This window comes from Microcaecilia unicolor, chromosome 1 (genome assembly GCF_901765095.1).
Source record: "Microcaecilia unicolor chromosome 1, aMicUni1.1, whole genome shotgun sequence".
Taxonomy (NCBI): Eukaryota; Metazoa; Chordata; class Amphibia; order Gymnophiona; family Siphonopidae; genus Microcaecilia; species Microcaecilia unicolor.
This window is the reverse complement of record NC_044031.1, coordinates 684107986-684122125: the sequence shown is the minus strand read 5'-3', so window position 1 is coordinate 684122125 and position 14140 is coordinate 684107986. Positions and strand designations below refer to the sequence as shown.

The 14140-nt window shown below is 43.7% G+C and overlaps 1 protein-coding gene across 3 annotated transcripts in view; it reads right to left on the bottom strand.

Moving 5' to 3' along the window:
• SNX22 (sorting nexin 22) overlaps positions 1–14140 on the bottom strand; it is a 110710-nt gene that overhangs the window by 25110 nt on the left and 71460 nt on the right. For all 3 annotated transcript variants that reach the window (XM_030188032.1, XM_030188040.1, XM_030188048.1), the window contains exons 2-4: positions 4232–4315; positions 2247–2351; positions 1323–1417 (exon numbers count right to left, since the gene is read on the bottom strand). In XM_030188032.1, coding sequence (XP_030043892.1) covers positions 1323–1417; positions 2247–2351; positions 4232–4315 — 284 coding nt within the window. The remainder of the gene's footprint in view (positions 1–1322; positions 1418–2246; positions 2352–4231; positions 4316–14140) is intronic.

The window sequence follows — 14140 nt, the reverse complement described above, 5'->3', positions numbered from 1 at the left end:
AAATTTAAATGCTTTACTTTTTGTCTATTAGATTGTAAGCTCTTTGAGCAGGGACTGTCTTTCTTCTGTGTTTGTACAGCGCTGCGTACACTTTGTAGCGCTCTAGAAATGTTAAATAGTAGTAGTAGTAGTAGAATAAAAGTCAAATATCATGGGTCCCAGGGCAGGGTTATACGTCAAATGTCATAGTCAAGGGATCTCTATGTTCCACATAAAATGGGGATCGCCTAAAGTTTTAGAACTGAGGTATGAACAGCCATCTTTCAATTAATCTCTCATTACAGATTTTATATCTTATAGAACAGACAAAACAAAATTCTTTACTGTAGATTTATCAAGTCCAAAGAATTTTTGCCAAACATTTTCTTTTAAAACCTCCACAGCCCCTCCCTCCTCTGTGACACCCGTTCTAATGAATAACTTTTCAACACTCTAGGATAGTTATTAAGGAGCATGACAGGCCTAGCACGTGTAATTTGCCCATTAACATGTATTAAAGCGCACTAATATATATGTTATATTACCATATCACACAATGCCAAGTGCATGCAAAACAGCACATTACTATGTAAATTGAATAACATGGATTGCAGTGAACACCACAAGCTACATTATTCCTTGAAAAATATTGCCAGCTATTCTTACATCTTGGGAGAATCAGGCTGCAAAGTTGTGGCCCAATACTCCCAGATGCTTCTTAAAGGAGCCATGTAATATTTTGAGCTGCCCCCCAACCCTTCTCCAATGGATCCTCCCCCCATTTCCAGATTCTCCCCCCCCTCCAGATCACCCAGAGCACCCACCAAACTTACATAACACAATCCTAAATAGACCTAGACAGAAGTAGAAGCTGCTTGAACAAGCAGGTACTGGACCCACAGGGTCCATCCAGTCTGCCCAACAAGGCGGTTAGCTTAGCAGAGTTTAAAAGGGGGTTAGACGGTGTCCTAAAGAACAGGTCCATAAACCAATACTAAATGGACTTGGGAAAAATCCACAATTCCAGGAATAACATGTATAGAATGTTTGCACGTTTGGGAAGCTCGCCAGGTGCCCTTGGCCTGGATTGGCCGCTGTCGTGGACAGGATGCTGGGCTTGATGGACCCTTGGTCTTTTCCCAGTGTGGCATTACTTATGTACTTATGTAAGGCATCCAGAGCTGCATCTGCCACTGTGTGCAGATTACATTCCTTCATGATCAATGTCTGGCATCACAAATAGTGCAGTCAGCAATCTTCCACAACAACCACCAGTTATATTTTGATACAATCGTAATCAATGTCTTCATTCTCGCAAGATACGTGTTTGGCAGAGTACTCACTCCAAGCTGCAATGTTTACTGCTGTGTTGAAAATGTTTGACCTTGAGAAATTCCAGCAACTCCTTGGGCACATCCTGGTTATGACACAAGACACCCTTTGAAGAAAAAATAAATCATATCAAAGCAGACCAAAGCAAGAAAATCAAACCAGTTAGCCTTCAACAGCTCTTCTTACCACCATGTGTACAGAATACAGTTCAGCAGTGCAGGAAATTAAGGCAAGATAAAACCTCCACACCCTCCATTTTTTTTAAGGACAAGCCTTGGGGAAGAGAGGGTATATAGGGCTGGAAGCCAGGATCACAGCAAGGGATGAAGTCACAGAATCAACTAGCCCCTTACAGAGATTTTTTAACAGAAACCCCAGCACCTCATCCAAATTTTGGATAATGCTGGCTTTCTGGATTGCTCCACAGATAAAAACACAAAATAGATCTTTTGGAAATTACATTCATAGCAAACTCAGGGGTCCTTTTACTAAGGTGCGCTGATAAATGGCCTGCGGTAGTGTAGACACGCGTTTTGGACGCATGCAGAATTATTTTTTAGCGCACCTACAAAAAAATGCCTTTTTTTTATGCTGAAAATGGACGTGTGGCAAAATTAAAATTGCTGCGTGTCCACTTTTGGTCTGAGATCTTAGCACAAGCCACTGACCTAGTCACGCAGTAACCGGGCGGAAATGGTCTAAGCGCATCAAATACCACTTGACATGCGTCACTGCCGTGTGCCAAAAAATAAAAAATATTTTTCAGATGCACGTAGTGGACACGCGCCAAAATTGAAATGAACACAAGGGCCAAGTGGTAACCGGGCGGTAACTCCAATTCTCCAAGGACAAGCAAGCTGCTGCTATTAGAATTTCTACAGTGGGGTCACCATTTTACCTGGGATTCAGGCCTCCAGGCCCATCTGCCACTTTACCTGGATATAAGCCTCCAAGCCTTGTCGGCGCTGCTCTAAGACTTTTGGCATCCAGTTTGGGACTCGTTTCGGAGGGAAATCAGGGACTTTGCAGTTCTTTTTTATCTAACAAAATAAAAAGGTGCAGGAGTCTTTACTCTGTTGTACAGGCTGTCTTAAATTTGTATTCTACTGCATATTCAACATGAGGGTAAATGCCACAGCACATATCAGGTATCACGTGCCTCTGGGACCTCTGGCAAGGTGTGAGTGAAGGGTCTCTGCTTAAGGCAGAGGTGACAGCAAACTACAATATCCACTCAGTGTTAAACAAAATCATTTACAGTCCCCTATTTAAAATGATTTACACTGCACCTGAGCAAAATACAACAAAAATAAATCAAATTCAACAAATATAATAAAATCTTAAGCATGAAAGAATCATTTAAGTAAATAAAATGAAAACTAAAAAGCAAATAGCATATAATTTTATTTATTTATTTTTGTTACATTTGTACCCCGCGCTTTCCCACTCATGGCAGGCTCAATGCGGCTTACATGGGGCAATGGAGGGTTAAGTGACTTGCTCAGAGTCACAAGGAGCTGCCTGTGCCGGGAATCGAACTCAGTTCCTCAGTTCCCCAGGACCAAAGTCCACCACCCTAACCACTAGGTCACTCCTCCTTCCCTGCAACCACAGCAAAATACTCAAGTCTCATCAAACCATAACAGTCTCAGCCTAGGAAATATTGTTATAAAATACAACACTTGCCACTGCCATCGTCAAAATCAACAAGCGTAGGGTATGGAAGGCTGACCCTTAGTGCTGGTACTGCAAGACCAACAACAGGGGTCATAAATGACATTTTAAAAGTGGAGCCAGAAGGAGTGGGAGAAGAGGGGGACCATTCTCGATCCTTGCCACTGGACCACCAGGCATTGCTAGGGTTGATGGAGGGGTGGCTTGGGTTGGACACAAATGCAAGGGGCTGTACTTAATAGGAATGGGATTGAAGTGTCATATGGGGGGGGCTAATTGGGGTTAGGGCCATTGCTGGGCTATTGGATTGCTGGTAGCGTGGCTGCACTTTCTCCACTTGAGGAAGTGGTAAGTATAGTCACATTATCGGCAGTCATGACAGCTAGAGCGCAGTAAAAACCTGTGTGCTATACATGCTACCACTTCTCTGACCTACCCACGTCACATCCAGCTTCTGCCATTCCCATGTTCAACGACTAGGATGTGTTTTTGTTTTGTTTTTTTTATTGCACTGGCTTCTTTCATAGTAGACATGAGCACATGTTTGCATGAATGTCTGCATGGCAAAACCCATGTTAGCTGCATAACACAGCTTAGGGCCCCTTTATGGAGTGCAATAGTGCTGCTATGTTTGTAATGTACTGTTGGAATCCATTTTAAATATTTGCATAGGAGAAGGGATCTAGAAATGAATCAGTGAAATGAAAGGTCCACTTGCAGGGAACTTAACATGGCTCAAGGCCCGGAGGCAATAACCCTCCTCCCCCCTTGGAGGAGAGTGAAGGGTGATATGCTGCTAGCTGGCTTGGACAGGAACTAGTCAAGTGCCCTGGACCCCCATGCCACAAGGGACCTCCAAGCCTGCCTCAAGCTGAAAGAGGCCTAGTCTCTCTCATCAAACTCTGGCTTTGGGGTTCCTTACTGTTTAACACCATCCTGGACTTGGGAGTTTATATTTAAATCAGGTAAGGGTAATGGTAATGGGATTTGATATACCACCTTTCTGTGATACAATCAAACACCCAGAAGACAAATGAGGGTTTGGGGTAGGAGAAAGGAAACAAGCAGATATATGAACAAAAAAAAAAGAATAAAATCTTCTTTGCACTGATGAGCAGGGAAATGCTAGAGCATCTGCAGCTAGCTTTGGGGAGAAGGTTCACACAGCTATGAAAAGTAAAAGAGCAACAACACTCTACCGGCCCAAGGTGAACTGCGCAGGCGGTGAATGCAGCATTTCTCTTACCCTTTTATGAAGCGCATGGAACTCGCTGTATCGTCGTTGCAGAGAGTGCTTCCGGCCATTGAAGAGAACGTCCACCTTAAACACCTGCAACAGCAGAGGATAATATTATTCACACGAAATCTGACTAAGAGTTAAAATTAAACACTGCTCAGGTATTCAATGAGACTTCTGTTGCCAGGACAGTCATGCTGATTCATATGTTTCCAGGAAAGACCGAAAGGCTGGGGGAGGGCTGACAGGCAGGAGGTAGAGGTTTTTCTGTTGTGCTTGGAATTGGAAGAGTCTTCTGAACACCAACAGGTACAGTAACTATCATCCACACTAGAAACTTCTGTGGTGCATGCCCTTGAGGCTGAAAAGAAAACAAATCCCACATTCTCCACAACTGAATGACTCCTGAAAGACAAACATGCTAGCTCTCTTCTCCAAAGATTCCAGCAGTTTACTGGTATTGTCATCAGAACGAAGACTTCCACTTAAAGGGACCTCAATCAGCAGCAGTTAGTTGCACAGATGGTAATCTTAGGGGAAAACTATATTTCAAAAATTGTGATCAAAACACAACCTATAAATGTACTCACTCTGCTGCTCCCCAGTATCTCTCCACACTCGTCCTTCCCTACATCCCTTCCTGTGCACTCCGCTCCATGGATAAATCCTTCTTATCTGTTCCCTTCTCCACTACTGCCAACTCCAGACTTCGCGCCTTCTGTCTCGCTGCACCCTACGCCTGGAATAAACTTCCTGAGCCCCTACGTCTTGCCCCATCCTTGGCCACCTTTAATCTAGACTGAAAGCCCACCTCTTTAACATTGCTTTTGACTTGTAACCACTTGTAACCACTCGCCTCCACCTACCCTCCTCTTTTCCTTCCCGTACACATTAATTGATGTGATTTGCTTACTTTATTTTTTGTCTATTAGATTGTAAGCTCTTTGAGCAGGGACTGTCTTTCTTCTATGTTTGTGCAGCGCTGCGTACGCCTTGTAGCGCTATAGAAATGCTAAATAGTAGTAGTAGTAGTAGTAGTAGTAATTATCATCTGAATAATTAATTTAAATGCAATACAGAAAAAGCTGTTACTCAGAAGATGTGAATATGTGCAAAATTTCCACATCCTAAGTCCTGTCACCCTCCACTAGTCTCGACCCTCCCATCTTGCTTTTTCCCCTCCTCTGGACCATCTTATTTATCTCCCTGACACATTCACTTTCTCTCTCTATCACTGCCCCCCGCTAGCTTCTACCATTCTAAGCCTGATATCTTTTCTCCCCCCTCAAGGCCAATCCTCCAGTTGGCACTCGCTCCATTTTCCAGAGTTTCAGCTCTCCTCATCTTCCTTTCCTATTTCACATGGCCTCCCTCATCTTTCTCTCCCAGATTCAACACCCCCACTCTCTGCCCCCTTAGTCTTTTCTATGTCCTTTCATGCTCCCCCAGTTCTCATTCTCCAACAACCCTCCTTCCATCCTTCTCTCTATTCTTATCCTCTATTCTGCTTCCTTCTCTATCGACCACACAGGGTAATGCTTAGCAGCAAACTTTAGCAGTCCATGCTGCCAACATTGCCTTGGCCACTTCTGTCACTCAGGCCTACACCTCCTACCTGTTTCTGGCCTTCAAACCACTGCTCCCTCCCTCTCCAGCAGTGTTGCCAGATGGAAAAACTTGTTCACGCCCAAAACCAGCCCCAAACTGCACAGTCAATTTGCATTTGAATGACATCATTAATAAATATTAATGCGTCCATTTGCATACAAATGACATCATTAAGACCGCCTCCACTGGCCGCGGGAAAACTGAGCCAACCCGCAGCCGATGGCAGTGGGAAAAAACCGCCGGCGGGGCAAGAAAAAGCCGCCCAAAATCCTGCAACCCACACATGGCGTGAAAAGCCGCAGCGGGTCATGGAAAGGAGCCCAACTGGGCAGGAAACCTGCAGCCCTGGCAACACTGCTCTCCAGCAACTCAGGACTTAGATATTTCCTTCTAGCAGTTGCTGCCATCTGCTGGTCCCATGTAAAATTCTGCATGGTACAGCTGTACAGAATTCCTCCAGGAGTAAGTTGGGGAAGCTTGGGACTTATTTGAAATCAAACCAACCAAACAAACATTTTCCCCATCTCTCAGACCAGGTTGAGCAAGCTATGGAATTGTTAGGAAGAGCTGAATGCAGTCTCCTCTAAACTACAGTATGTTTCCCCAGTGAGCTAAATTTTCAGTAACGCATTTACATTTAGATGCAGAAATATAGAGCAAAGTTTTACAAGACCGCATCATAGGAACATAGTAGATGATGGCAGATAAAGACTAGTATTGTCCATCCAGTCTGCTCAACAAGATAAACTCATAGTAGAATGTATGTATACTTGATTTTGATTTGTCCTTGCTATTTTCAGGAGTCAGAAAACAACAAGGCAAGCGGTCCACCAAATCCAACGTGGAAGATAAAACAAAGAGGCAAACCTTATAAGAAAAAATAGTCTTTATTTGTTAACTAAAAGCTCCCTGGAATTCAAACATCTGTGGTCGATATGGCCATGTTTCACCTGAGATACCAGCTGCATCAGGGGCAAAAGTACTTGAAGGACAAACATAAAAACATTTAGATATTATTATAAAAAAAACAAAAGAACATGCAAATAATGTTAAAAGCTAGATATAACAATATAAGAGCTACAAATAACAATAAATACACTTAAAATTAAGTAAGACTAAAAGTATTCAACATACTTCTACTATAGCGCTACTAGACAAATGCAGCACTGTACACTTGAACATGAAGAAATAGTCCCTGCTCGACACAGCTTACAATCTAATTAGGACAGATAAACAGGACAAATAAGAGATAAGGGAATTACATCTATATCAAAATTAAAATTCATACATGCATTCATACATACATTGAATTCCTGGGAGCTTTTAGTTAACAAATAAAGACTGTGTTTTTTTCTCACAAGGTCTGCCTCTATGTTTTATCTTGCCATTTTCAGGGCACAGACCGTAGAAGTCTGCCAGGCCTTGTTCTCCAACTACTGAAGCTGTCATCAAAGCCCCAGTCCAGCTCATCCAAATCTGTCCAGCCATGATCAGGGCACAGACCGTAGAAGTCTGCCCAGCACTGGCTTTGCTTCTCAATTCTGGTGCTGGCATCTAATCATCACTCAGCTTGTTTGGTTCCGTGCCTTCCATTTATACCACGCATCATGTTCAAATTGTGCTGAACATCCAGATTTCATGTGTGTATATTTTTACATAAAAAAAAAAAAAAAAGACAGAAATCTTTTGAAAGTTAAAACAAACACATGCTGTATGCCACGGTTGGGCAACCACAATCTTTGAAGGCCACAAGCCAGTCAGGCTTTCAAGATTTCCACAATGAATAGGCACGATGAGATCTATCTGTATACAATAGAAGCAGCAGGTAAAATGTGTTAAGGAGTCTTATAGAAGTACTATTAATTAAATCAATGCAAAAAGAAATGCAGATCAGGAATCTGAATATTCAAACCAGATATTAAACAAAAAAAAAAACCCCACACCAATCTACACCACACAATCAAATAGAAAGTCTCATTAACAGTATAAAATGATAAACATTTTTTTCTCACAAATCTTAATACATTGACAAAAACTATCAAAAAAATTATCAAAAATACTTTTGCTACAGAAAATGAGAAACTAGTAGTTTGAAAACATAAATGTGTCCTTGCACCACAAGAAGGGGCCTAGGCCTTTCATACCCATTGCTGTCAGGGGAGGGAAGAGGAGGGGGGAGGTCCGGAGAGCAGTGGCGTAGCCAGACCTGACATTTTAGGTGGGCCCAGAGCTAATATGGGTGGGCACTATGTATATAGGTATGAGTAGTATTTCTTGGAATAATACTAAATAATAACTTAGAGTGGACTTCCCTCCACTTCTCCCTCTAGCCCAGCATCAGCCCTTCCTTCCCTCCACCCTGGGATCAGCTCTGCCCTTTCCTAACCCCCACATCCCTCTCTTAAGTTGCCCTTCACAATCCCCCATCCCCTCCCAGGTGCCCAACAAAAGGGTTTTCTTTTTTGCCTGAGCACTGCAGAGCCCACCCCCACCCAGAAGCCCACTACCATTTTATAATATATATAGTTTTACCTGGGCACAGCAGAGGAAGTTTTCAGCCCCCGAAGAGGCCCTGATCAGTGTGTGCACATGGTGCAGTGCTGGAGAGGAGGACCAAGCCGACTCCTATCAGTGCCCATTGACCACTGTAGTGGCTCCTGACTGGGGCTGGATGAATGCCCAGATTTCTCTGTGGCTCACTGATGTCTGGTGCAGTGGCAGGATGCCCAAGCCAGTCAGACCATTTTGCGCGGGCCGTGAGGGGCAGACATTAGTGAGCAGAACCCGCCTCCTCCCCTGCGTGCATACAACGGTCCGGGATCGGGGAGGGGGGTGCGCATACATGCCTCTTCTCCATTGTTCAGTCTGCCTTTGTTCCCAGCGACTTCTGCTCAGTGATGCCTACCAGCTCCATCGACGGACATCTCCTGCCACCCAGCCTTAAAAAAAAACAAACAGTGAAGCGCCTTGCGTCTGTTCTGCAAAGCAAGCAAATCGCCTCGTTGGCCCTTCCCTCACTCACTGTCCCGCCTTCGCGGAAATAGGAAGTTACATCAGAGGGCGGGACACAGTGAGGGAAGGGCCAACGAGGCGATTTGCTTGCTTTGCAGAGCAGATGCGAGGTGCTTCACTGTTTTTTGTTTTTTTTTAAGGCTGGGTGGCAGGAGATGTCCATCGATGGAGCTGGTAGGCATCACTGAGCAGAAGTCGCTGGGGACAAAGCCAGACTGAACACTGGAGCACAGGCCTGTATGCGCACCCCCTTCCCCGATCCATTGTATGCACGCAGGGGGAGGCCCTGGTAGGCAGGTGGGGACTGCGGCACCAGCAGAGCACCCCCCCCCCCCACCTGCTGACACCCGGGTTGGAGTGCCCCACCCTTGGTACACCGGATGTTAGCTGGGCGGGCCTGGAGGGAAAATGGCTGGGTCTGGCCATTTAACCTTACCCTCTGTTTTCTGTCCAATAACCAATCTACAGAAGGACATTGCCTCCTATCTCATGACTTTTTAATTTTCTCAGGAGTCTCTCATGAGGAACTTTGTCAAAAGCTTTCTGAAACTCTAGATACACTACATCAACTGGCTCATCTTTATCCACATGTTTATTTATGCCTTCAAAGAAATGAAGGAAATTGGTGAGACAAGACTTCCCTTGGCTGAACCTATGTTAACTGTCCCATTAAACCATTTTATTCTTTATAATAGTTTCCACAGCACTGAAGTCAAGCTTACCGGTCTGTAATTTCCTGGATCACCCCTGGAACCCTTTTTAAAAGTCAGCGTTACATTGGCCAGCTCACCAAACATAACGACTCTAATATGTTTGTAAGCCACATTGAAACAATGCTAATTGGAAAATATGAGAGATAAATGTCAAAAAATAAATAAATTCAGGTACTACAGATGACAGGTTACAGATCACTAACAGCAGATCTGCAATTTTATGTTTGATTTGTTTCAGTACCCTGGAGTGTATGCCATCCGGGCCAGGTGATTTATCACTTTTTAACTTGTCAATTTGGCTCAGTATGTTTTCCAGGTTCATCGAGATTTCTTTCACTTCCTCTGCATCGTCACCCTTGAAAAACATTTCTGGAACAAGTAGATGTCTTTCATCTTATCGAAGCAAAGATTTCATTCAATCTCTCTGCTATGGCCAGGGGCGGCCCAACCATTAATCACCTCAGGCGGCATTCTTCAGGAGCGGCATCTCCCCCTTTGTGACATTATACCTTGTCACATTCCAAACCCAGCAGCAATTCTGATATGCTGCCCTGCCGCCGCCAGCACCTGCCTCTTCCCTTTACTGCGCCTGCCTCTCTGATGTAACTTTAAGTTTCGTCAGTGGCTCAGGCAGCCACAGTAAAGGGATGAGGCGGGTGCCGCCGCCGGTAGACCAGCTTACAGGAGTCGCTGCTGGGTTTTGAACATAACGAGGTAAACGCCACCCGTGGGGACGGCATTTCGGCCCGGTGGGCAGCATGTTAGCTCCGCTTCAGACGGCATCTTACCTTGGGCCAGCCAAGGCTACGGCCTTGTCCTCCCTGAGGGCCCCTTTTGTTTCTTCATGATCTAATGGTCCCAGGCTTTATGCTTCTGATGTACCTGAAAAAGGTGTTCTCCACAGCAAGTTTTTCTTTTAGCCTTCTTTATCAATGCTTTGCATTTGGCTTAACACTGCTTCTTATTTTCTTCATTCGGATCCTTTTTCCATTCTTTGAGGGATGTTCTTTTGGCTCTAGTAGCCTCTTTCACTTCACCTTTTAACCATGCTGGCTGTCATCTACTATTCTTTCCAACTTTGTTATGTTAATATGTGGAATACATCTGGTCTGGGCTTCCATGATGGTATTTTTAAATCTCTCATCCATGTACATTTGTCCACGCCTGATTTAAAGTCCTAACCTTTGTGGCCAGCTCTTTCAGCTTCTTTTTAACAGTTTTCCTCATTTTGTCATAGCCACCCTTTCGAAAATTAAATGCTTCTACAGTAGATTTCTTTAATGACTTCACTCCAGATATCAGCTCAATTTTGATCATGTTATGATCACTGTTTCCCAGCAGATCCAACACCGTTACCTCTCATATCATATCCTGAATTCCACTAAAGACTAGAGCTAAAATATCTCCCCCCCCTTGTGTTGGTTCTTGGATCAGTTGCTCCAAGAAGCATTTACTACATCTAAGAATTTTATTTTTTTAATTTAATTTAATTTATTTTATTTGTTACATTTGTATCCCACATTTTCCCACATATGTGTAGGCTCAAAGTGGCTTACCTCCTAGTGCTCCCTGATGTAGCATTTATCCAGTCAATACTGGAGTAATTGAATCACCCATTATTCTTATTATGTTGCCCAATTTTAGGCCTGCATATCGCCCTTCACTGTCTTTAAATAACAGTTTGGTTTGGCATGCTAAAGATTTATGTAATAAAATTGCAACCCCACCTCTAAGCTATAAATCTCTACCACCCACTGGCATTTTAGTTTCATGTGTTCTTCTGCAGAAAGACTAGTTTCTTGAAGATCCCCTCTGCCAGCGCACACCAGCAGTCATTTTCAGTCTGAAAACTGTAAATGCTGTTATTCATGCAGTCACCCTTGCATTTTTGATATATCTCCCCGTAGTGAACTCCACTATATCTCTGTTTCCCACCCTTACTGTTCCCACCCCCCCCCTACCCCCTCCCCTTACATTCCCTTGTACAGCTCCATCCCATTCCTGACATGGAGCTCTAAACCACGTTTAATGCTTGAGGCCCTGCGCCCATGATCATTCTAGTTTCCATACAAAATCAACAGATTAAAGTATCACCACAACATATCTCACTATTTCAACTTTAGCAATGATTATTAACGGTTACTCCGTTTACTTATCTCAGTCTCCTGGAAGGCAGCTCCGCAGCTCTGTGACAAGTCCCACTATAAAGTCCTACACTTTCTCCACTGAGTTGAAAGCTTGCCAACAGCCATTATAGTGCGTCTTGAGAACCGCAGGGTAGAGAAAAAGGAATTTAATATTCTTCTCATGTAGTTGTTTACAAAGTGGGGTGAATAACTTTCTTCGCTCTTACAGAGACAGTGAGTAGTGTTGAAAGATTTTTATTCTGTGTCCCTCGAACTGTGTCGTATCTCTTTCAGTTGGAATCCTCTCAAAATCTCCTCTTTGTGCATGTAGTTGTGTATTTTTATTATGACCACTCAGGGAGTCTGGTGGCCATCTTGTGCTCTTCCCATGCGGTGCGCTTGTTCTAAGCACAGGGGACCTGCCCGGTCTGAGAGCGCAAACTCTTCAGCCAACCAGCTAGCTCTCTAACCTGGATAGCAAGTTCCTCTCTCCCAGCGACTCTGGTAGGTCCACTATCCTCAAATTGGCCCGTCTGGAACGATTCTCCAGGTTGTCTACTTTGGCAGACAATTCCTTCATCCTTGTATGCATTTTGTCCAGGGTCTCTGACGTCGAGGGAGATTCGTCTTCCAGCACTGAGACCCGCGGCTCTAATTCTCCTGTTCTCCTTGTCACATCCTCTTGCAGTTTCAAAATGTGAGATTTGGTCTATCAAATGTGTAAATTTGGGTTCCAGTGTTTTCTCAATTGCCATCGTTAGCTGGGATACTTGTTTGTTCGAGAAGCATGGCCCACCCGGCGCCATCTTCTCTTCTGTCCTGTTCTCAGCAGTGCGTGTTTTATCTTTCTCCTTCTCTTTCTTTGTTCCTTTGTCTACCATCATGCCAGGTTTGACTTCTATATATTTGTCCATCCGATAGGTACTTTTCTGAGGGCGGTTTGTTGATTTGGCTCTGTTTTATGTGCTTTCGAGCGCCGGGGTCTCAGAGAACATGAAATCTGCGTCTCACCCTCTCAGTGCATCACGTGGTCCCTCCCATATTTTATACTTACATTTGGTTATTTTACTATTGTCATGCTGTTAACACAATGCAAGCTGTTATATAGCCACATTGAGCCTGCAAATAGGTGGGAAAATGTGGGATACAAATGCAAAACATAAATAAATAAATAAATAAATAAATAAAGCTGTACTTGTTCACCACGTTGAGTAAATTTTCTTCATAAAGGCAATTAATAAATCCTATATAAACAAATATAGGATGGCAAAGGCAAAGGCAATGGCAAAGGGTCAAGATAGGATGTTGCAGAAGAATGTGAGGAAGCTCACGGGAACTGGAAGGAAAGTTTTATTTAGATGGGTGAGAACAGGAAGAGTTTGCTTTTTAGTATTGTTTTTAAGTACGCTTTTAATATTATTGTCAATTATTTTACTATGCCACTTCACATATTGTACAGCAGCAAAAGACAGGGTCAAAGTACACACAATGATACAAATGAAAAGACGCACCAAGAGACACTCAAGTGTGGGAAAGTCAAGAGTCTGAGTCAGGGGTCAGTAGGAATCAGTTTGAGAAACTATACCAATTCATGAACAAACTACTTGATACCAGCCCAATCACCGCAGCTAGCACAGACATCCCAACTGCTGACAAACTTGCTAAGTACTTCAACGAAAAAATAGTAAACCTCCAAAGCACGTTACCCAATGACAACTCCGACATCAAAAACTTCCTTGACGAACTTGACCCATCCATAGGTGAATACCCAGCTGACCGCATCTGGCTGAACTTCGCCCCCCTAACCACTGACACAATAGTGCGAGCGCTCAGAAGGTTCGCCAACACCCACTGCAAATTAGATACCTGCTCCAACTACCTAATCAAATCCGCCCCTGCCCTATTCACAGATCTCACATCCCACCTAAACTACCTGCTCCAGCAAGGTCTCTTCCCAAAGGAACTTGGCAACATCCTACTCACCCCGATACCAAAAGACACCTCAAAAAAAGCAAACAAAATTACCAACTACCGACTGATAGCATCCATCCCGCTGTCAATCAAAATGATGGAAAGCATGGTGACCAAACAAATTACAGACTACATAAACAAATTCTCAATACTACACGAATCACAATCAGGCTTTCACCCTCTACACAGCACTGAAACAGTTCTACTCACTCTCCTAGCCAAATTCAATCAGCAAATAGCAATAGGTAACAATATCCTCCTCCAATTTGACATGTCGAGTGCATTCGACGTGGTAAACTATAACATATTAATGAGAGTACTCAACAAGATTGGGATTGGAAGAAACATACTCAAATGGCTTGAAGGTTTCCTAACCACAAGAACATATCAAGTAAATTCAAAATCAAGCATATCATCATCTTGCAAAGCAGACTGTGGAGTACCACAGGGATCACCACTATCGCCGATCCTCTTCAACTTAATGATGA